The sequence below is a fragment of the Pelmatolapia mariae genome, linkage group LG7 (genome assembly GCF_036321145.2).
Source record: "Pelmatolapia mariae isolate MD_Pm_ZW linkage group LG7, Pm_UMD_F_2, whole genome shotgun sequence".
NCBI lineage: Eukaryota > Metazoa > Chordata > Actinopteri > Cichliformes > Cichlidae > Pelmatolapia > Pelmatolapia mariae.
In genome coordinates this window covers 51109328-51131971 of record NC_086233.1, presented here as the reverse complement: position 1 = coordinate 51131971, position 22644 = coordinate 51109328, and the positions used below count along the sequence as shown (strand labels likewise).

Here is a 22644-nt window from a genome sequence, read left to right as displayed (position 1 = left end):
TTCATCCTTCTAATCATTGACCAAACATTGTGTATTTTTGTCTCCCTCCCTACTGAATTACAAAAAGCCCTCCAGAAGTCCCTCTTTGCATTTTTAATTGTTCTTCTTACCTTAGCTTGTAATTTTTTATATTCAATGAAATTCTGAAAACTGTGATTCCTCTTTAATATCTTAAAAGCTTTATTTCATCACTTTATCACAATCCTTTGTCCAACAAGATACAATCTTCTTTTCCCTTCTTTCCTCTTTATCACCCAGTTTGCTGCCTCTAAAACTGCCTTACAAACATAATAATTTAAATCATCAACCCCAACATTCATATCGATCTTTTGCATTTCACTAACTAATCTAAATGTATCCCAATCTGCATTACTGAAACACCACTTCTGCACACCCCCTATATTATGTTTCTCTACACTCAGCTCTATCTCAGTCATTATAGGATAATGGTCACTGCCTACAGTTGTCTTTTTTATTACCTGCCATGAATAAATACCTGCCAATGAGTGTGACACTAATGTAATGTCACTTGCTGATTCTGCACCTGTTCTAACATTCACTCTTGTACCACTTCCATCATTCAGACACACATATATATATTTTTTTTTTATCTCTATCAATCCCTCAATCACTGCTCCATTCTGATCCTTACAGTTACCCCATAATGTGCTGTGTGCATTAAAGTCCCCACACCAAATTACTTTCTCACTTAAATATGTGCCAAGTTCCTCTACTGATAACAGTGTTACCCAGATTCACAAAATTGACCACTCTGATGCTACTATATCTTGACCAGATTTTCATTACAAAGTATTCTGTGTTCCTATAGCTAGGACTCTATATTGGGTTCATTGCTTTACAAATTTTACACATCCTCTTCCATTACCCTCATTTCTATCTCTCCGGACATCATCATAACCTTTAATAACAAAATCCAAAGTAGGTTTAAGCCAGGTCTCCTGAATACAGATTATTTCTGGTTTCTTTTTGCATTTTTTGATGAATCCTTTGAACCCTTGTCCATTTGCAATCAAACTTCTGGTGTTCCACTGTAAGATGATCATACTGTCCTCTCTCCTGGTCCTCCTATCTCCCTCTCCTCCAAGTCTTATATTGATATGTTCCCGAGATATATCTTTAATGCCAAAAAACCTCTCTGCTCCTTTCACAATTATTTTAATTTTCTGTTTTGCGTTTTACTTGATCTATGCAATTTATAACATAGGCAATAAACAAAATCATCTTCTCCACTGTCAGTCCTGTATGAGTTGACATCGGTTGAGCCTTTCCCGTTTCTTCCTGTGCCTTCTGTTCCCTCTTGACAGCCTCGGTGTAACTTACGTTGTGAGCTACTTTAACTTGTTTGACCTCCATGGCCTTCTTTCTGACTTCACAACCCCATAACTTGCCCCTTGCTGCCCCCCACTGCATTTATCCTGTACACTATCCCCACATTCCTCATATCTGTGTTCACCTCCACACTTGGGATACCCGTTTCCCATTTGCAAACTGTAGTGATGTGCCCATATCTTTGGCATTTATAGCACCTGAGGGGCAGCGGAACATATGCTCTAATCTAATAGACTGAACATCCTTACAGAATATGTTAGCATTAAAAGACTAAATTATGTTTAGATGGGAAATTTAAATTAGTCAACCTGGATACACAAAATCCTTATATGCAAATTCAGCAACCACCCGGTTGCATGTTTTTTAAGTGTAGTGAAGAAAAGTGTAAAATGAAAACAAATACACTTTTTCCAAACTTGAAGCTCAGTTTAATTCACCAAAATCAGACAAACTGTATACATGAGACAAAAATCATTACTATGGAGGTTTACAATAACTCGTGAGCAGAGTAAAATATGTGCAAACAGAATTTTGTTTAGCTATAGAGCCACAGTAACTAAAGATGCATATATCTGAGTAAATAGATAGTTATTTTACACAATGCTTTGGTGACCTATGTATATACTCTTCTGCATACTTATATAAAAAGATGGAAAGCATTTAAATATCATCACTAGAACTAAATATAAAAACAGAGGTCAGACTATTGCACAACAGCCAGGTGAGGATAAAGGGGAGTGGTCACTGTTGATCTGTTAGCAGCTTTTAGGGTTTTCTGCGCCTGTAACAGAAAACCGAGTGAATCACAGTCTGTAGTTATGTATTCTGAGTGAAAACAACACTTTACTCAGAGGCGATGCAGAAAGTTGACAGCTTACTTGGTGACTGCATGATGCTCATATCCAGGTCCCAAGTTTGATCCAGCCCTCATCTCCACAGCCACAGAGCACTGCGAAGAGGGAAAAAATTAGGACCTAAATCTATCTGCAAGTGTTCTGAATAGCTCAGCCTCGAATCTGAGGAGAATTTTTTAAATCAGCTTACCCTCGTCTCCACATCAGTCAAAGCTCCATCTCCACTGGCTGACACGCCTTCTGAAGACTTCCTCTTCCGCCTTCAGAGATCGATACGTAAAAACATTAGTACACCTTCAGCAGTTTGGAATCATATTTAACAACTTAAAAAAAATGTAAGACTCAGGAGGCACGCTAGGTAATGTAAGTAAAATTATTAACAATATTAATATGTTTGTTTTTTTTAACTGGATATCAAACTGACAACAGTAGTGAAATAAGATAATCAAAATGTCCGATGTTGTGTCCTACTGTCATAGAATAAGGGATGTGTCTTTGCTCAACTGAGCTGTCAAGTTGATCTCAGTCAAAGACAGACTCTAGAACAGGGGTTCTAGAGTCACCGAGCAGAAACGGGAGCTGGAAGCATGTAAATATAATAATAACCACTGCAGCCAAGAAGAGTGCCTGACGAGCCCAGTTGTAAGTAAGCTATTAAGCCTCGACTTTACACTGTGTTCATGTTTTCCTCTGAAACAATAAGTTCTGCTGGAGCAGCCTTTTAACGCCTCTCTCTAGCAAAGTTGACCCAGACAGTAAAGCTAGTTCCCGGCTACGAGCCTGACACGAACCCAAAGTATTATCCAGAGGTCTCCTTACCACGGTTCGGAGCCGCGGACCTGGCCGAGGTAACAAGAGAGTGCAAACATGTTGAGGGCTGTGTTAGTTCAGTGAGAGATTTATTTGGAAAGAAAACAATTTTCACTTGCAGTCAAAAACTAATGTGTACGCTTATGCCTGCATTTTTATTTTGTTAAATACAAACAAAATTGTAGCAAAAGTGCTGCCACGTGTCTGGCCAGAAAGAGCTGTTTATTTGGTAGTTCAATGAAACTACTGTACTATACTGCTGAGTGACTGTCTGCTACTCGTCAAATACATTTCATTGCAATGCTGACCCTGTGCTAACTTTTGCATATGACAAATGAAACTGAAAGGCTTCAGATAGTTAAGAGTGAGAAAAAAAATGCGTTCATGTTTGCAATTTTGTCTTGTTACACAATATTTGGAATTAAATAAAACAAACAAAACACTACATTTTAGGAAATATTAGAGGGTGTTTTCGTGTTTGTTTTTTTGTACTGCTTGGACACTAAAGTTGCCCTCCAATGAGATGATGGTGCCAGAAGTGGCCCGCGGCTCATTTGAGTTTGAGACCCCTGCTCTAGAACAATCCCAGCACAGAAAGCAAACCCCAGTTTTTTTGTTATCCTGTTATTACAGAGTGAAACATATTTAAACCTCAGCAACACATCGATTATAACATTCAAGAATGGAAATAAACTTGGTGGTTAAGTCTTATTTTCCATTAAGAAGAAGAAAAGTATTATCTATTTTTTGATAATGTGGCAGTATCCAGAAATCCAGCTCACCATATGGAACATTATATGGTCAGGTAACACATCTAAAAATGTTAAACAATTTTTTTAGGGTGCAAATTCAAGACATTTTTATAATTATAAATTATTATACCGGTTCCTGTCTGGTATCTGTCTGGATACCAGACAGAACAAGGCCAGCACAGAAAGCAAATCCAGTTTTTTTGTTATCCTGTTATTAATTGCCTTTGTTCCCCTTTTGTTAAAACATAGAAAAACACTACACAAAAATACTGCAAAAGGAAAAGGTTGCCTTATAAGTGTATAAACTCAAAACGCACAATTCAATTAAAAATTAAGATGTGCAAATGTGAATAAATCAACTTGTTTGAGATATTCATCTCCTGCTGAGAAACAACAAAACAAACAAACAAAAAAAACGCCCCCACAAAACAAGAAAACTGCACCAAACACCCAAAAAATAAGAATAAGTCGTCTCATCAGATACTGATGCTTATTTCCTATATGCCACAAAAAAAAAAAAAAAAAAAAAAACACCTTGAAAAGACAATATTAAAATTCAAGTGTATTCAAGGATTTCAAGCACCTGTATAAGCCCTGTATTAAACATTTCAATGGTTTTTTTTTTTTTGGATAAGGTTATAAATTATTACCTTGGGACTGTAGTGAGCTCCTGTTTCAGCGTCTCAATGTCAGTGAACTGGACAGCTTGCCCTCCTCCTCTCGTTTTGATGACCTCGCCCTAAAGAAAAAAACCCAAAAAGAACCACCATTAGATATCTTTGTTATTATTTAATATTTAATACAGTGCGAAGCCCTTCTTGTGATCAGTAATTTAACCATCACAAGAGTTTCCTTTCTAAGGATAAGCATGCACGCTACTACAATCATGCAACAGAACATTTAGAACCACTTTATAGAAATTATTTAAATTCACTTCTTAAAACTGACAAACTTATTCGAGCAAAGTGTAAAACAAACAGTTGCAAAACCACACTGACTCAAACTCAAGTTGGCAAATATGCTGCTGGTTTGCTGAAAACTTGCTAATATAAATGTCTGCATGAGTAAGGAAGTGTAACCAAATATATCATTCTGAATGTCAGTAATATGCTGTGCTGCATACTTGACCTTTATAAGCTTGGTCTGTATCTCGCCGTCGGAGGCAACTTCTTGGTGCGTTAGCACGTATCTGTCACACTTGGACAGAGCCTTCTCGCTGGGTGCAGACACCTGGATGGCGTTGGGGATGACCGGCTGCAAAACTGTGCCCAAGTCCATGCTTGACGTTGGCTTATGGTCCACCCACTTCTCCCCACCAGCAGAGCGGGAACGACGGTGACGCGGGCGTACTGGTGTTGTTGTCTGAACAGATCAATGGTAAAACGGTTTGAAAAGGGAAAAAAATAAATAAATAAATAAAATCCAGAGTGAACAAAAACACAGAACTTGACAAAGCATTACAAAGCTTGACAAAAGAAATCATAAAACTTATACATTTTGGGGGGCAGGGTACCCCACACCCTAAACTTGTAGGAACCAAAATCCTGACACATTACAAACCTCATGCTGCTGCCTTTAGCTAACTCACTGACCCTGTATCTTCTTTCAATTAGGTCTACATGAAACGAAGGGGAAGGGAAGCAGTCTCTCTCATCCACTCTGCTCAAGCACACAGCTCTCCTCCTGGCCTGGCCAACTGAAGTGCCTGTTGAAGCCTGGGGGCTTGTGGGTGTTCTTGTGGGTGTACTAGGGGAACTGTAACCCTGCATGCTGTCCTGAGCTGCCTGCTCCTCACGTGCAGATCTAGCCACCTGCCTGCTGGGGACGGGGCAGGTGGGCCTTGGGTTCATCTCATCCTCCTCATCACTAGCAGCACTGCCTGACTGTGACTCTGGCTTTGGACTGACATGAGGGGAATCGACTGGGCACTGGAGAGTGAAATGGAAAGACTAAATGGTCACAGTTAGACATGCAAAAATTAGATGTTATAGGAACGGGATACATTTACAGTCTAATGTAATCAAATGCAGCAACCACTTTATGTAGCTAAGTAAAGTACACTACATAAGGTACAAAGAGCCGGTGAAAAACATGAACACTGAAATGTATATTTACCAAAGCTGAGCTAAAATGATCTGTGAGTTGATGCAAATTTATCTGCAACATAATTCATTTTACAGTTTGTCTTATTTGTTGTAAATTTAGTATCTTTGATTTTTAAAACTATAGATTCAGACCAATAAATTTAGACCAACCTACTGAGAAATCTACAGCATCAAAATAACTCTTTTACAAATTCACCAGAAATGTAATTTCCTCAGTTTCACAGTGGTACTTAATTGCTGAAGGACTACATGATCATATGCATGAGGCGTTTATTCTAACCTGCCTGCTGCTGTGGCACTGGGATTAGTGATGTTAGTAGATTAAGAGAGACGAGTGCAGTAGAATTTAACTTTGAATGGGCAGAATACCATTCAACTCCCTTAAAAACATTCATCATTATGGTTTTTAAACACAACATACAGGGACAGGTGAGGGTGATGCTGATCTCTTTGGTGGTAGGCGGTCCTCTTTGGAGGGTCGCTGAGAACGGGGCTGATGCTGTGGTTGTGGTAGAGGCTGTGGCTGCGTCTGACGGGGTGGAGGTTCAGGGCGACCTGGAGTCTTGCTCTCTGTCACGATGGCCTTGAGTTGCTTCAGCTTTTCGTCTTTCACCCACAGCTTATTTTGCATCTCAAACTGCAGTGCATTAACACGTCTCTCCTGCACAGTGAGGATATTGCAAAATGTTCAAATGCAATATTATCCAAGTTGCGTGAATAAGACAAATTGGCTTCCACTATAAAAACTAAAACAATGACCAACAAGGGCTGTTTGCAAAACTGAAATGTGTGTAAAATTTAGATCTTACTACCAAAGTAGGTCTTTTTTTTGTTTGTGGTCTTTATTGGAAATCTATATATTGTTGAATAAAAGGAAAAAAAAAAAAGATATTTGAAACTCACACATTCTTTCTCCCACTTGAACTGGGTGTCCGAGATCACGCCATGCATGCGCTGCTCCATGCGTCTCTTCTCTGACAGCTCCCTCTGCAGCCTCTGCTCTCTGGTTTCCAGCTCATGCTGCAGCGAGCGCTTGTCATCTTCAAAGATTTTAGTTGTTTTCTGCAGGATGTCAATCTGAAACAGAGACATGTGAGACATTAAAAAAAAAAGTGACAACCTTCAAATCTGCAGCATGAATGGATTAGTCTCCCACCTTGTGTTCTTGCATCTTTGTTTTCTTCTCTAAACGTTCAATCTCTGCCTTGTTGCCTTGGATGATTTTGTCTTTCTCTATCAGTTTGCCGTTTTGTTCCTGAATAAAGTTGTCTTTGGAAATTAGGCCGGTATCCAGTTCCTGAAGCACAGACTTCATCATGTTGGCTGAAATAACATCAAGAGAAATGTGAGCCAAGAGAAAGAACACTATTCAAAAACTGATCTTTCAAAGCCAAAAAGTATCAGGTGAGCTAAAAATGAGAACAGACACCTGTTTTACTGGATTCCTCAATCATCATCTGCTTGATCCTCTGCCTGTTCTTCAGGGCTTCAATCAGCCTGGGCAGGGTAATGTCATCATGTGGGTCAGTCAGCTCACAGGAGGGTAGAGATGGGAGACTGAGGATCTGAATGTTTGCAGCAGCAGGCATGTCTACAGAAGACAAAGAATCACAAGTCCTTAAAGCAATTGTGTGGTTTTTAATAATCATCACACACAATACTCCACTGTTAAAACATTTACACAGTACTAGTTCAGATTAATTCTGTTTAATTTTGATGGAAATTACGTTTGCAAGAGTTTGGCTTGTCTGTTAATTTGCATGTTTTGTGTTTCCAAAGAACTTCTTGAAAAATAATGCATTTTCTCATTTTCAAATTAAACCTTTACACACAGTAAGTTGATGCCAGAGTTTTCTAAAAGTGTGAATACAAGGCTGAATAATACATTAAATGTTGCTACATTTAACCACGGTAAATGGACTGTTTCTTATATAGCGGTTTTGTATTATGAGTACTCAAAGCGCTCTATTCACCCATTCAAACCCATTAATTTCTATGAAATTGTTTTCCATCTAACAGTCACAAACAGGCATACTCCAATGGATGCATTGGAGAGCAGAGTGGGGTTCGTATCTTGCCCAAGGGTTTTTGGCATGCAGACTGAAGCAGCCAGGGTTCGAATCACCAGCCTTCCGATTAGCAGATGGCCTGCTCTTCCCCCTGAGCTACAGCCACCTCCAACTACAATTCTCCTTGAGATGATAAAATGAAAATGAAAAGTCCATCTAAAAGCTGCCACTGTGCAGCCACCTTATTTGGGCTGTTGTTTTGAAGTATCATCTAAATCATTGTTGTAATTTCAGAGAAATGATACATTATCCTGACATTTCTGGCCATTTAATACACAATTCACAAGCAACTGATGACAGTGGGAAGGAAAACTTCCATTTAATAGGAATAGAAATGAGGGGATGAGGGGAGGAAGACAGCATAAAAGATGTGCTGTGGAAGAGAGTGAAAAGAGGTAAGTGAAGATATTGCTCAGTGCATCATGGGAAGTCCACAGCAGCCTAGGCCTACTGCAGCATAAACAAGGGACAGTTTGTGGTCATCTGATGCATACCAAACTATAAGAAAGTTTTAAGCCTAATCTTAAAAGTAGAAAGACGGCATCTCAAATTCAAACTGGGATCTGGGTCTGCAAAAACAAATATGCCCTCTTCTGAGTTGCTGTTGGCACTCTCGCTGCAGAGTTCTGGATCAACTGAAGGCTTCTCAGGGAGTTTTTGGGACAAGTTGATAATGAATTATAAGAGTCATAGTCATAAATGCATGAACTATTTTTTCTGATTTTAGAGCTATTGCACAAATACAAGAAACCAGTCCTACATGTGTGTTTAATATGTGCAATAAAGGACATATTCTGGTCAAAAATTACTCCCAAGATTCCTCACAGTGTTACTGGAGGTCAAGGTAATGCCATCCAGCTTAACCTTGGTTTTATCTGAATTTAGAAGCACACAAAAATGTGTCCAGTGTGATTAGCGAATATAACAACAATTAGCAGAAGTGGAAAACCCCTCATTACACACTTGGTGTTGCTCTTGTTAAAAGGTTGAGTGTTCTTACATTTAGGCTAATCTTTTGATTAACAGGATGTTTCACACACATACCAGGATCTATGGGGCCACCACGTTCTTCCAATCTGCGAGACAGCTCATCTTTGAATGCCTGGTTTCTATGACGACGGCCTGGAGTAAAGCCACAGATTGGTCTGTCCACTGGCCTGGCCACTTCCACCTCTTGGGTCATCTCTGCAAACCGCATCACCAGCTGCACAAACAGAGCAGGTGTTATATGTCAGGGGGGGAAAAAAAGGGGGTAATTAAAAAGATACACAAAGTAAGAGGGCGCGGTGAAGTTACCAGGGTTTCCTCATAGTCATCAGTCTTGGGATTGACACAGACAACCATTCTAACTTTTCCCTCTCCATCGAAGTAGTTTTTAAAGAGGTGGGTTATTTTGGAGTCTCGATAGGGGACCATCTGTAAGAGAAAAATGTCAATTACCTACATATATTTATCAGGAAATGCAATCCAAGTCCATCTTCAGTTTGGCAACACATACCTTGTTTGTGCCACACATTTGGTTTTCTCGAAGTATCTCGATGCATGTCCTCAGATTCAGCAAAGACTGATTTATGTTACCTGAAAGGCAAAAAGTGATTAAAGCTCAAATGAACCCCAGCTAAACGCAAGTCCATAGGCTTGTATATAAACAACGGACTTGTCTTAACAAAAGGCCAGCAGGAGACAGCCCTTGTATGCTACATAAATAAGTCATATATGAATAAAAGAAAGTGACGACGACGACTACTACAACGGTAATCTGTTAACAGACATACGTGTTGTTGTTTTTTTTCTATATCTTGTTTTGTAAAGTATAACTAGTTTAAGCATATTCTTCTCTAGTAAAAAGAAGTTTGGGACACTTTTGGCTAAATTGACTAAATTGTAACTGATAACAAATCAGCAGCCACTTTTATAATGTCCATTATTGTGGAGCATTATCTAAATTAAAGGTCACCACTGCATTCAAAACTTCAAGGAATTCTGCTTCAAGTTTACCGAACTTGTCCAAAATAAGGATTTAAATATTAACAAACCTGCTTCACGTATACGAGTTCCTTCTGCCCCTGTCCTGCCAGTTCGCTCGCTTCCTGCCAAGTCCACCAGGCACAGCTGACTAACACTTATCTGGTTCTTATCCTGACAGTCAAATTAAGAAGAAAAATATTTGTCAATTTGGTTTATCCAAGCATGTTACCAACATGGCTCTGGTGTGGGGAAATTTGGTTCAACTTTTAGCTGACCTGGAGAACGTTGTCGCCATCTGCATCAAGCGGCGCCTGAGCCAGTTTAATAATGAACACACTGTGGGAGCGACTGGACTCTCTATTCAGCCGAGTGTTCGCAACCTTCCTCTTTTTTTGACCTGGAAAAAAAACACAGTACAGGCCATTTCTAAAACCACATTTCTTTCCAGACATTTTCATGCACAATTTAAAAGCCAAACTATTTCAGACACAAAACTCATACTGAGCATTGACATTCCTCAACAACCTGCTCAGAGAGAAGATTAACTGAGGTCATTTACTGGCCAGAGCCGACCCCAGAGGGCAGCAATTCCAGGTCAGTCACATCTATGATCATCACTGCAGAGTACTTTATTTTTTTTCTTTACATTTATATGAGAACAACTCACCTCTCCAGAACACTTGAAAAGCCTCCTCGGCAGATTTGACTTCAACCTCCAGACAACCAGCCACATACATGATGTGATTCTGATCCTCTCTGAGGATTTTAGACTGAGGTGGTCTGCATTTAGAAAATAATCATATTAGGGAACTGCTTTTCCTTCAATCTGCAAAATGTTGCATACCAAGCATTGCAGGGAGTCGAAGACATTAATGCTGGTTGTTTCCAGCCACAGAAAGTAACCAGTTACAGTCATAAAGCGTCACAAACAGATGTAAGAACATTCAGCGTTGCCAGAACAAACACCAAAAGCAGCAGGGGGAATATAAGGATTTTCAAGGCTAAAGTAACACTCATCAACACTGGAGACATTACCTCCCATCTGCAGCTCTGTTACACATAGTTGTGCGTGGTTCAGAATGAATGTGTCCAAAATACATATTTTTTACCACTGAATGTGCTCCCAGATTTATACTTTTTGCATGACTCATTGTTTCATCATGACGTAACTCAACAGCTGATTATTTTAATGATCAATTCAATTATTTTGTGGACAAAATAACTGATACATTGAGCTCAAAAACAAGAGACGTTCCAAATTTTGCACACCAATCATCCCAAAAATATAGTCAGTGTACTATTATTTTAAAAAAAAAGTAATCAGTCAAATCATCAAAACTCATTTTTATGACAGCAAAAACATCTGCGAAACTTAGGAAATGTCTCCAACACTGACAGGTTACTTTTTTTGCACATTTGTATGCAACAGCGGAAGTTCAGCTAAAAATCAGGCTGCTACAAATGTTCACTGGTCACATACATCAACTCAGTGTTCTGGCGCACTGGTGTGCCTCCACCATTCCACCTAGTAAAAAGAAAAGACAACAGTTTTGTGTCCTGGCTAATCTGCCATAGAAAATAAACTGAACTACACCTAATATTTTACTCTATTACTCTAATGAGATACAACATGATCCACATACATACTGTACACATGAATTGTGTTCCTTTTGTTTTATATTTTCTTAACTCACTTTGGCTTGATTGCATCTTCCTGAGTTTCCTCCAGGAGATCATAGATGTAGTTGTTGTAGATTTCTACGTAGGAGACGAAGACGCTGTAGCTGCTGTCGTCATCCACGCCATCTGATTTAGAGGCCTCCTCTGGCTTAATCATGTCAGCAATTTCAGGATCAGCCTTTAGCCTAAAAATCAAAGTAGAAAGTTGCACATTAAAACCAACATCCCACTATACTCAGAACCGAGGCAACACTGCAAGCTTAACAAACCCAAAATATCTTTCTGTTAACTAGATTCACTTATCCTAACATCACCAGTCAGGTGAAACAGTGACACAGAAATAAAGTCTTATCAATTTTACAGTGCTGATTCTTCCTAAATGGTAAGAAAGACTCTTGAATTGATTGGCCACTAGGTGACAATTTGATTTTGATCTCTAATTTTGAACATGATCTTCTCCACAGCAGTAGCAGCACAAGTTACTCTGCAATAGTTAATAAACCTAGGACTGACTTATTCAGCTAACCGGAAGTTACCTGAATAAGTCAAAGTCCTACTTCAAAGACAGTGATGATTTTTACAATGTATGTTTCATTTCTTGCCATTCCACTGGATGGATAAAATGGGTATAATAAAATCCAAATCTGTGTCAGGCTATAGAACTTCAGTTTAAAAGACAGATTATTTAGTTGTACAAAGTAAATGAAGTATAAGAGCAAAAATGTGTTGATAATTCTTGTCATCCATGACTTTTACACTGTTGAAATGCAGGACTGTACGGCATGTCTTCATTGTCAAATTTGAACACCCTAACACATCACACCAGCTAGGCTGTGATGCATAATTTCATGTGATATTGGGATTTGGAGTTTTTCTGAATTTTGCTGTAGTCTTTCTTTAGCAACAAAGCTCCAGGTCAGTTCAATAGGCACATCTCACCATGGGATGTAGATTTTTGGATTGCTAACCACAGATTCCACCACATCTTTCTCAGTAATGTAAACTTACTTTTCACACCCATAATTAAAAAAATGTAAAATGGGCCTTTACCTGGTGGAGGGCGTTTTAGGAACAGACAAGTTGTTGTCCCGCCTTTGGCGTTCCAACAAAGCATCTACTTCAGTCTGAATCTCAATACTGTTTTTCTCATCAGTCTTAAATACCTGAACAAAGAGGAAAAAGGAAATTAAATTAATAAATAAGCAAATTACTCAGTTATTCTGGTGCCAAACATAATTAACCATTTTTATGTGCCATTTTCTTACATATCTCTTGGCCTGGTAAGGACCTATACTGTTGAAAATCATGTCAAGGGAGCGAGGCAGAAGTCCACCCTGGCCTGGAGAGCCTGTCATGGTGAAAGTCTTTCCACTTCCTGTCACCCCGTACGTGAAAAGCAGACCTGACACAAACAGAGAAGAAATCAGCTGCCAATAATTAACTCAAGGCTAAAGTGCCTTTTGCTCCCAAGTAGGTTAAAATGCAGCTGTTAAGAGGGGAAACAGGTCACTGTACTTTAAAATAATCATTGCATATTACTGATGTGGCCTTTGCTTTTACCATTTTTTCCACGGATGAGGTCATCAACAAGAGGTTTCGCCACATGCTCAAAGAGATCCATCTGTGACACTGAAACTCCAAAGACTTTTTTGAAGGAGTACTGTGTCTGTGAACCAAAAGGGATTACAAAAAATAAATACATAAATAAAAAAATAAAAATAAACAAACATACGTATGCATGCTTTGCTTGTTCTGGAAGACCAAAATCAACCATGTGTTATTTTTTCTCTTGTACTTTCTAAATTCTTCAGCATTTCTAGGGATACGCCTGAAATGAAGCTTTCTACAAGGCTAGACAAACCACTTCAGCTATGCTCATTTGCTACAGAGGATGAGTAGTTCTATTCATAGTGCCTTCTCAATGCCTAATCTCCACTCTTCAAGGATGTCATCTAATCTGGTCTTAGAACACCTTGTTCCCCACATCTACAAAAGTTCAGTAACTCCATAAACAATGCATTGTACAATTTAACAGATATTGATACATCAAATTATAAAAGACTATATTTGGGATATGGAGATGCAGCAAAATGATGTGGACTGAATAAGAAGGGATTGATTTTTATACATGATGGTAAATAAGTCAATCTAGGTAGCTAGCTAGCTAGCATGGTTAAGACTGTTTAATATCCAATCTGACCGCTTCATACTTTTGCATTCTCACAGCTCTTTCAGGTAACTGCACATGATGGTGGGAAACAGATATATAGACACACCTAGTGGTGTGGAACAAAAAAATTTAAAAAAATAAATGGTGGTCTTCAAGGCATTTGTAGCTATGAGAGGTGATAGCAAAAGTCACAACAAACTGGGAAGTGTGCCCCCACCTGTCCAACATCACTACATCTTAGGGCTGTTCATATAACGATATATATCGGATGACGATATAAAAACGTCTATCGTTTCATTTTACGCTATCGTTTGTTTCGTGGTGTCGCAAAATAAACTGTTTATGGCAATATTTTTTCATTGTTTTGATGGTCACTGTAGTGGCTATATTAATTTCTTAAAGTTTTCTCTTTCTCTTATGTTTTATTTAACCACACTACGGACGGACAAGCGCCTGTTTTTATGCGTTGTGGTTAGCAACAACGACGGTAACAGCACCGCGTGTCTGCTTGTTTATGTTCCACATAAACCTTTCACAATAAAGCTCAAGATCCTGTTGAGACTTTTCAAAATAAACTGAATCACGTGAAAGAGCAGATTATTTACGGATGAGAAGTGAAAAAGAGCCGCCAGGTGCTAAAAAATAAACCTTAGACTAAAACGTTAGAACAGGCTTTTCCCCGCAGCACGCCGTGTAATAAATACTCAAAGAAAACGGCGGCCGTTACAACTTATGTCTAAAAATGTATAGTTTCATGCATCGGTTAAAACACTCGACTCCAGCTACATGACGCGCAGCTGGAAACACTTCCCGCAAGACTAGCTTCCCGAGATTCACAGAATTTACAGAAAATGTTACATTTTTGTGATTTATATCGTTATCGGGACCATAGAATTCTTATATCGGGATATGAGATTTTGGTCATATCACACAGCCCTACTACATCTCATGTAAAATTACACAGAGAAAGGCATCAGGGCAAAACATGCCCAGTCCTGGCACTCTATCAGTGGAGGGAAAAAACAAACTGTTTAAAGTCTGTTAAAAATTTGTTTTTAACAGTCGTAGAGTTTTATGACACAGGAGTAAGCTACGAAATTTCCAAAGATGCAAACAATATTTATGACTGGATTTAGTTATTGTTGGTTTCAGTCTTTTATGCAGCTTTTCCTGACAATATCAGAAACACATAATCTCTCTACCTTTAATCAATAACTACTCCTAACTTATCTGATTTCTTACCTCTTTGTATTCTCCATTGCGGTTTGTTTTGAAGCCCTCCGGGGTGTGCATCTGGATGGTGGTACTGCTGATAACCTCAATGCAGCATTCCTCATCCTGAGCACCCAGGGGTCGCACACGGCAATATACCTGAAGAACAAAACGACACACATTAAAACAAGCTCTAACGGTACAGTAACGGTTTGAGCTTGTTACTACTGCAAAGATATTTAATTTGCCCAAGAATATCTGATGAACGATTTAAAAAAAAAAAAAACAAAACAAAAAAACCCCACACCAAACAGACTTTGACATTCTTGGATGCAGTAGGATTATTGCTACCATTTGTTTCAGCTTGTTGCCACTTGGTGAAATTTTTAAAGATACTTTTATTAAGAAACTGAGGAGTCTTGTTATTCACAGCCAGGGTCTTTATACTGTTGCTCATTTCTTTTTTTTTTAAAAAAGGGGGGGGGGGGGGGATTTTGGTTGGCCCAAAAAAACTGAGGAGAGATAGCAATCGAAACTTTTATTGCAAAAACTTCTTCTTTCTGCTGCTCACTTTAGGGATCACCACAGCAGATCATCTACCTCCAGCTCACCCCATCATCACCCAGCATCAACTATATCGCACCTCACATCTTCTGCATGTCTTCATTCATTTCATCCATGGATCTTCTCCTTGCCTCCAAACAGCTCAACCTGAGCTGTCAGTCTGATGTACTCATTTCTATTCTTGGCCATTCTGGTCACTCTCAATGAAAATCTTAACATCTATAACTCTGCCAAGTGCCAACTCCAGCACTGCCTCCCATCTTTTTTGTCAGTGCCAATGTCTCCAAACCATACATCATAGCAGGTTTTACTACTATCTTCAAGTTGTAAACCTCAGTTAGATGGCAGTCAGGTGGCACTCCTCTCAATAAAACTCTTCCAGATCAAAAAGTCTACATCTGTTGCCTTTGAGGAAGAAAACTGATGGCTGTAGAGCGAAACTGTGGGCTCACAGTCAGGTTGACGAGAAAGTGTCCAGAAGAATTTTCACTCTGTCAGTAAATTACTCCACTCTAGGTTTAAACATTCCCTTACTGGATTTTTTTTTCCCACCCAGTGAAATGTATGAGATTCACATTTGTACTGTCTGCCAAGTTGACCTTCTTTAAGAATTCAGAGACACTCACCCCAACTGGGTCCGTCTGGTTGCTGGAGGGTTTTTTTGGAGGAGGCCTGCGGGGGGTTTTACCCTTCCTGTAAAAGTAAATAAATACAAAGTCATTCACAATTCAAACACACTGTAAGCGTTAGCCATTAATGACTATGTGATGGCTTAACAAAGCCACTTGCTAGACGGCTAATTAGCCCCCTGCTAACGGTAAAGCAGAGAGTCAACGTTCGTTGATAACTCCTTAAACTTAAATTCGCCATTTCGTGACATGGTAAAACACATAAACAATACAGCCTACCAGCGACATATAGAACATAAACTTGTACTTACAGTTGCCTCGTCATCGTAGCGTGGTGTCTGTGCTGGTTTCACCGTTTCTGTTTGTCTAGTTTTGAATCTTCCCTCCGCCTCAAAGCCTCAAATCAGCGACTTTTTCAAAACGGACCGGAAGCAACCAATGGGATCTGGCAACGGCAAGCACGTGTTTCCGCCTTTACTTCCGAGCCTCTTACGCCTCAAAAAAAAAAAAAAAAAAAAAAAGTTGGTAAGTTGGCAAATGCAGTAAAATATAAAATATAATATACAAACTTGTTTCAGCCACTTTCATTCTTCATCTTCATAAATAGTCCTTGATGTCTGCTACCAGCGAAATTTAAATCCTTTCTTTGTTTTACACAATTCTTAAATATTTTATGAAAATTATTTAGTTTAATAATTTAACATGACATTGACATAACGTGACATTTTTTATTTATTTGAGCAATGAATTACTTCGCAATCTTCTGTGAGCATTTCGTTGCCGTTACCTTACTTTGTAGTTTGAGTTGTTTGAACTCCAAACATGGTGCACACTGAGATTTCATGGTGGCTCTACAGTGCCACCCACCGTTCACCAGCTTTAACAGACACAAGTTACAAAACAGACATTTTTCAGCACATAGTCACGTGTACTGTCATGTTATGCAAACAGAGAAGTTCTTGCTGTTAAACTGCCGGGTTAAAGCACTGAACATCACAGGTAAGCAGCAATATGAACATTAGAAGTGCAGACAGGTGCACAATCGTCCGCGTTGTGACGAGTAACTGTTGCTTTGTGTGCGTGTTTACAAGGTAGAAATGAAAAGCAAGCCCACGAAGTCAGCTGCAGCTGGATCAAAGAATAAAGTGAAGAAAACACCTGAGGGGGTCTCCGGTCCAACTCTCTCCAGAAAACTACGAGACAAAAAAAATGGCGAAACGTCAAAATCAGGTATGAGGCTCTGAAAACACCGTCAGTCCAGTGACAGCACTGTCTTTGTGACACTTGAATGGGTTCGTGTGTCTTCTAGGGACTGCTCTCAAGTCTGCAGGAGTTCAGAAGAGAGGTTGGGACGGGAGCATACTGCACTATATCTACAAGAGCACTCTGGGCCAGAGTTTGCACTCACAGATGAGACAGGTAAGAGAGACTGATGTGGTGCTGGCCCCAATGCTGAACAAAATACTCACACGCTGTTCCAATAGTAATTAAAAAAAAAAAAATCTAATCCAGGGACATGTGCAAGTTCATAAGTCATAGTCCATCTGTTACCTCTCGTTTCCTCTGACTGGATTTATTCAGTGCAGGTGTGAATCTAGCTCTTTTGTCTCTCCAGTGTCTCCAGGAGCCTTTCGTTCGCTCTCTGTCATCCTATCACTTCCACGGTGGCAGCAGCCCCTTCAACCGCAGGATCACCTGTCTTGAGTGGCATCCAACACATCCTACTACTCTGGCTGTGGGGTCCAAGGGTGGAGACATTTATCTGTGGGACTTTGAGGCGCCTGCCAAGAAGACCTTTATTCAAGGGGTGAGTTCCTGTTTAATGGTTTTGATATGTTCTTTCGATTGATCAAAAAGACATTCGGCAAACTGATTTTAACAGAGGTCAGATGCATCTTCAGGCTGTGGTGCATTTCAGAGCGGTGCGATGTAGCTGTACTTAATGAAACACTGTTGTTGGCTCTCTGGTTAGATGGGCGCTGGAGACTCAGTGACAGACATGAAGTTTAACCACTTAAATCCCACTCAGCTGTTCACCTCATCAATGGGGGGTACGACAGCACTTCGGGATTTCAGTGGGACAACGCTAACAGTGTTTGCCAGCACAGAAACACTGAAGTAAGACTGGAGTGTCCCCTTTTTTTCTTCTGTGCACTAAAATCAAAAAGCATTAGGGGTTAGTCTAGCATCAGTCTTCTTACAGAGAGTTCAGAGATCTCTTAAGGGAACTTGTTATCAGGCGGCTGGTGTGAACATTTGTGTGGTAGTTGTAGTCATAACTGCTGCCTGGTGACAGGCCTACATTTGTATTTGTGTGTGTAGAACGGAGCAGGAGACTTTATCGGAGGGATGAAGTTTTGCCCCACGGACCTTTCTAGAGTCTATGTGGCCTCTGGCGAGGGCACACTGACCGCACAGAGTTTTGAGGGCCGCGCACCCACCGTTTTGTCCAGAACTCAAGACTGCGGCCACGCTCACCACAATGTTTGGTGAGAAACTCCCAAAGAAGACTGATGCTCGGCATTATGAAAAATGGAAAGTTTTTTCATTTCCCTCTACTGTGTCTGTAGGACTCCTGCTGCCACATTTTTTAATAGCATTAAAAAGGTTTCATATTTCTTTTCCTATTTTATGAAATAAAATTTGTCAGAGCTATAATACAAAAAAGTAATGCTATTTGAAATCTAGTAGGACACTTGGAGGGCACATCCTCGACCAAGGCCCATAACAGGCCATCTAATTGAAGGTGATCCAGATCTTCACCAGTATTTCAGTGTGTTCTTCCTTTGCCCATGTTCCTGTCTTAGAGAGCACACCTCCACCTTTCTTCTTCCCTTTAAAAGACTAGGACCAAAGAGAAGAGACACCATGCTCCAAATTTAACTACTGTCATGATTTTGGAAAAATGGTCCTACATTACTTCAGTAAAACTAGTTCTACAATCTGTAGATTTAGGTGAAGAGTAACTGGGTCATGTCCTGCAAAACCATTCTCTTTAATTCATAAAAAAAAAAAAAGAAGTTTAATTCATCTCCATAGTTTTCAGTGTCAGAGTCAGTCTCTTTGTAGGAAGCATGCCTATCTGCATGGGTACACATCAGTAGAGGTAAATGAGAAAACATAGATAGCTGAGAACATTGTGCATATATAATGTTATCTCTTGTTGAAGTGTCACGTAGTATATTACATCCTATTTTCAATTAAAGCTATGATTTATGGAATACATTATTTTGTAAATTCTTATATGTAGCTCTTTTCTTTCGTAGTTTTTGGTACTGCTGCGTTGACGTGTCTGTAAGCCGACAGATGCTCGTGACAGGAGACAATGCGGGGCAGCTTTTACTTCTGGGTTTGGATGGCCAAAAGGTGTGTGCCTCTTTCTTAATGAGGGCTTTCACTGTTTTTGATAAATTAAATGATCAGTTATAGTTCTTATTTAACACAGAGCACTTTTTCTTTCGGCCCTTCCCTTTAGGGGTCGCCCAAGCCAATCATCTGCTTACATATCACTCCTATCGATTGCATTCTCCTGTGCAAGTCTTCCCTTGCTACATCCATGAACCTCCTCTGTGGCAATTTAATGTTAATGTCGATTTGCTCTGTTTTAATGTTTCAGATTTTCAGTGACAAATTGCACAAAGCCAAAGTGACCCACGCAGAGTTCAACTCCCGATGCGACTGGTTGCTGGTGACGGCCTCAGTTGACCACACGGTAAAGCTCTGGGACTTGAGGAACATCAAGGACAAGAAAAGCTTCCTGTACGAAATGCCTCACGAGAAAGCCGTCAACTCAGGTAACACTTCCTCATGGAAAAACCTCTCATGCTTACTACTTAAAAAAAAAAAAATTAAAAAAGAAAGAAAACGTTTTCTAATTGTCTTTAATTCATTTCTTTGATAGATTTTTAAGTTCTAAACCTAAAAGATCTGCAAAACCTCTTAACAAAGATTTTCATATCTCCTCACAGCGTATTTCAACCCTTTGGACTGCTCCAAGCTGCTCACCACAGATCAGCACGATGAGATCCGCGTCTACTCATCTTCTGATTGGTCGAAGCCTCAGCACATCATCCAGCACCCGCACAGGCAGTTTCAGCACCTCACACCCATCAAGGTTTGGTTCCTGTCTTTGGGCTTAAGCTGTTCTTTTTGCACGTTGGAATTATTGTACAACATGCATCTTTAATGTCTTTAACAAACAAGAATTGCGTGCACAAGTAGTTTATTATAGATTTTCTACACAGGGTCAAAAGTATACACACACCTGCACTAGTATTCTGGCTGGATATTTGACCACTCTTCTTGCAAGAGTTCATTTAAATCAGTTGGTTTCCTGCAACAGACCCGGCTTTTAAGCACACTGCACAGATTTTCAATAGGGTTGAGGTCAGAGCTTTGGGAAGGCTCTTCCAGAAGCTTAAGTAATTTATTGTTATTGGAATTTATTATATTAATATAGTTCTAAACAGAAGAACGATAGGTGGATGGATGGGTTGAAGTACAAAGAGCATGAAAACCAAATACAGCTTTGATCATGGGTTGCTGATCTTTTTGATAAATATTTTTGATCTTTTAGATGAATACAGATTGTATTTTGTATAGTCGGGGCTGTTGTCGACCACAACATGACATCATTGTGATAGACTGCAGCATTTTTTTTTTAACGTGCATAAACTGAGCCGGTTCTGAGACCAATATATCTCCTGCAGACATGCATTTTCTACCATTAAAATATAAATAACATTTAAAAAAATGCTCCAGTTTGCAAATATTCCTATAGGCGTTTGCATCGATATACGGTATAAGAATTTGTTGGAGAGATGTTAACATTTTCATATAATTTGTGACAACAGATTTTTCTGCTTTAATTGTGCTGTAGGCCACATGGCACCCTATGTATGATCTAATTGTGGCCGGCCGTTACCCCGACGATCGCTTCTGCGGGGCCGACCTGAGGACCATTGACATCTTTGACTCCAACACAGCAGAGCTCGTGTGTCAGCTGTACGATCCCACTGCTTCAGGGATCAAATCTGTGAGTATCATTTCATTGTAAACATCAAGAACTAGAACTTTCATTATTTTAAGATCATGGCTTCTGTTTTTACAGATCAACAAATTCAACCCAATGGGCGACGCAATTGGATCTGGCATGGGTGAGCACTTGGACAAGTACTGCACATTATTAACAGCCATGGTTTTTATTTACTTCCCACTAAAGCGCTGTCCTACTCACCCCCCAGGTATAACTGTGCTGGTCTGGGACCAGAACGAGTCACTGATGGGCGATCACCACGTTCAGCAGGAAGGACCATTGAACTCAGTTTTAAGAGGGCAGCGGAGGAGTCAGCCACGCTCCAGTGGGAACCGGAGGGGTCCTGCTGTGGATGCAAAGCTTAAGAAAAAGCTAGCTTCACTGGAAGAAACTGAGACTAAAACCAAGAAGGGCTGCACTAAACAAAAACAAACACAGATGAGGAAGAAGTGAACTATAAAACAGCCGGGGTCTTAAAAAGCTGTTTCACATGCTGTTTATTCATTGTTACTGAGTCTCCATGTTCAGAGATTGTCTGCATGTTTAAAAAGTCTTTTTTATATATATAAATGTGTTCAAAAGCAGTGGTTTTTTTTGTTTTTTTACTGTATGACAATAAAGATGCTCATTTCATATATGGCTGAGTCTTTCTTTGATTACATATTTCTTATTAATACAAAATCCAGGAACATTTAAGGCAAGTGGTTAATTGCATGCAACTTTATTTTAAGAATATCTGAAGAGATGATTCCCTCGCAGTTCATGTACTGTGATGTTTGCCAGCTTGAGGAGAACTCCACCCCAAGCTTCTTGTCTCTCTTTCCTCTCCTCATGCCAAGCCTGATGCGCAGCGTACACCATGCTCAGCACGATATTTTCAAACTGCCGCTCCATCATCGGTCTGCTCCTCTGGCCCTCGAGTGCATCTGCCATCTGCTCCATGGAGCTCAGACTTCTGGGAACATTGTCATTGATCAGAGACAGAAAAGCTCGCCCCTGTCTCATCGACGCCATCTCCTCATCGAGCAGGACGATGTTATTGTCCCGATCGAGCTCCACCCCACCCAGCAAAAGCTGCACGAGTAGGGGGGGGGAGACAAATGTTCATCAGTTATTTGTAATATTTAGCTTGCCTAAGTGTAGCCTTAAGTAAAGCAAAGAAAAGTACCTCATACATCAGGTTTGCATTGGAAACTAATGGGTCGGTGTTCTGAGAAGCTGGACTTAAGCCTTCAGCCACATCTAAACAGGAAAACAATGAAGTTTAGCTGCACTGTAATCTAAATTAGTCAGTGGTGACAAACTGTCAGGGTTCAAATAAACACCTGTTCATCCATTTTGATACATACTGCACAACTGCATGCAGCATTCAGTGACAACATTCAAATTTCTCTCTTTTCTTCGCAGCCATGCCAGCGGACCTTCTGTTACTCACCCTGCAACACC

At 39.9% G+C, this 22644-nt stretch overlaps 2 protein-coding genes and 1 non-coding gene across 6 annotated transcripts; 1 reads left to right on the top strand and 2 right to left on the bottom strand.

Moving 5' to 3' along the window:
* Nucleotides 1-1841: 1841 nt before the first annotated feature.
* LOC134632396 (kinesin-like protein KIF23) lies at nt 1842-16644 on the bottom strand. Its single transcript, XM_063481092.1, has 23 exons — nt 16475-16644; nt 16161-16227; nt 15001-15129; nt 13149-13254; nt 12854-12990; nt 12639-12751; nt 11603-11773; nt 11389-11433; nt 10576-10688; nt 10184-10305; nt 9977-10079; nt 9439-9518; nt 9237-9356; nt 8985-9144; nt 7301-7462; nt 7028-7194; nt 6775-6948; nt 6293-6532; nt 4895-5128; nt 4417-4505; nt 2395-2464; nt 2229-2299; nt 1842-2131 (listed from the first exon to the last, which is right to left on the bottom strand). Exons 1-23 carry the CDS (start codon nt 16486-16488, stop codon nt 2116-2118), a joined length of 2703 nt encoding a protein of 900 aa, XP_063337162.1. The 5' UTR covers nt 16489-16644; the 3' UTR covers nt 1842-2115.
* LOC134632531 (Z30 small nucleolar RNA) lies at nt 10434-10531 on the bottom strand. The gene has a single exon (XR_010094537.1). It is a non-coding gene; the product is annotated as a Z30 small nucleolar RNA (small nucleolar RNA).
* A 440-nt stretch (nt 16645-17084) lies between the features above and the next one.
* On the top strand, nt 17085-21813 carry ddb2 (damage-specific DNA binding protein 2). Of its 4 annotated transcripts, none has more exons than XM_063481089.1 (11): nt 17085-17162; nt 17255-17393; nt 17473-17582; nt 17779-17970; nt 18486-18652; nt 19430-19529; nt 19780-19957; nt 20132-20277; nt 21043-21198; nt 21274-21319; nt 21407-21813. In XM_063481089.1, the coding sequence occupies exons 2-11, from the start codon at nt 17261-17263 to the stop codon at nt 21649-21651; spliced, it is 1473 nt and encodes a 490-aa protein (XP_063337159.1). In that variant the 5' UTR covers nt 17085-17162; nt 17255-17260; the 3' UTR covers nt 21652-21813. The 4 variants fall into 4 exon arrangements, with proteins under 4 accessions (XP_063337159.1, XP_063337157.1, XP_063337158.1 ...); XM_063481087.1 differs by having other exon boundaries at nt 17096-17162; nt 17259-17393; XM_063481088.1 differs by lacking the exon at nt 18486-18652 and adding an exon at nt 18136-18281 and having other exon boundaries at nt 17096-17162; nt 17259-17393.
* The last annotated feature ends 831 nt before the right edge of the window (nt 21814-22644 follow it).

What these genes read in the sequence shown, in the direction of transcription:
- LOC134632396 (XM_063481092.1), bottom strand. An exon ending in ACCAGACGGACCCAGTTGGG is followed by an intron (nt 15,130 to 16,160) that starts GTGAGTGTCTCT and finishes TTTGTTCTTCAG; the next exon opens with GTATATTGCCGTGTGCGACC. An exon ending in GCAATGGAGAATACAAAGAG is followed by an intron (nt 13,255 to 15,000) that starts GTAAGAAATCAG and finishes TTTGGTTCACAG; the next exon opens with ACACAGTACTCCTTCAAAAA.
- ddb2 (XM_063481087.1), top strand. Translation starts at nt 17,105, where the DNA reads ATGCAAACAGAGAAGTTCTTGCTGTTAAACTGCCGGGTTAAAGCACTG. An exon ending in TGGGTTTGGATGGCCAAAAG is followed by an intron (nt 19,530 to 19,779) that starts GTGTGTGCCTCT and finishes TTAATGTTTCAG; the next exon opens with ATTTTCAGTGACAAATTGCA. An exon ending in CTGCTTCAGGGATCAAATCT is followed by an intron (nt 21,199 to 21,273) that starts GTGAGTATCATT and finishes CTGTTTTTACAG; the next exon opens with ATCAACAAATTCAACCCAAT.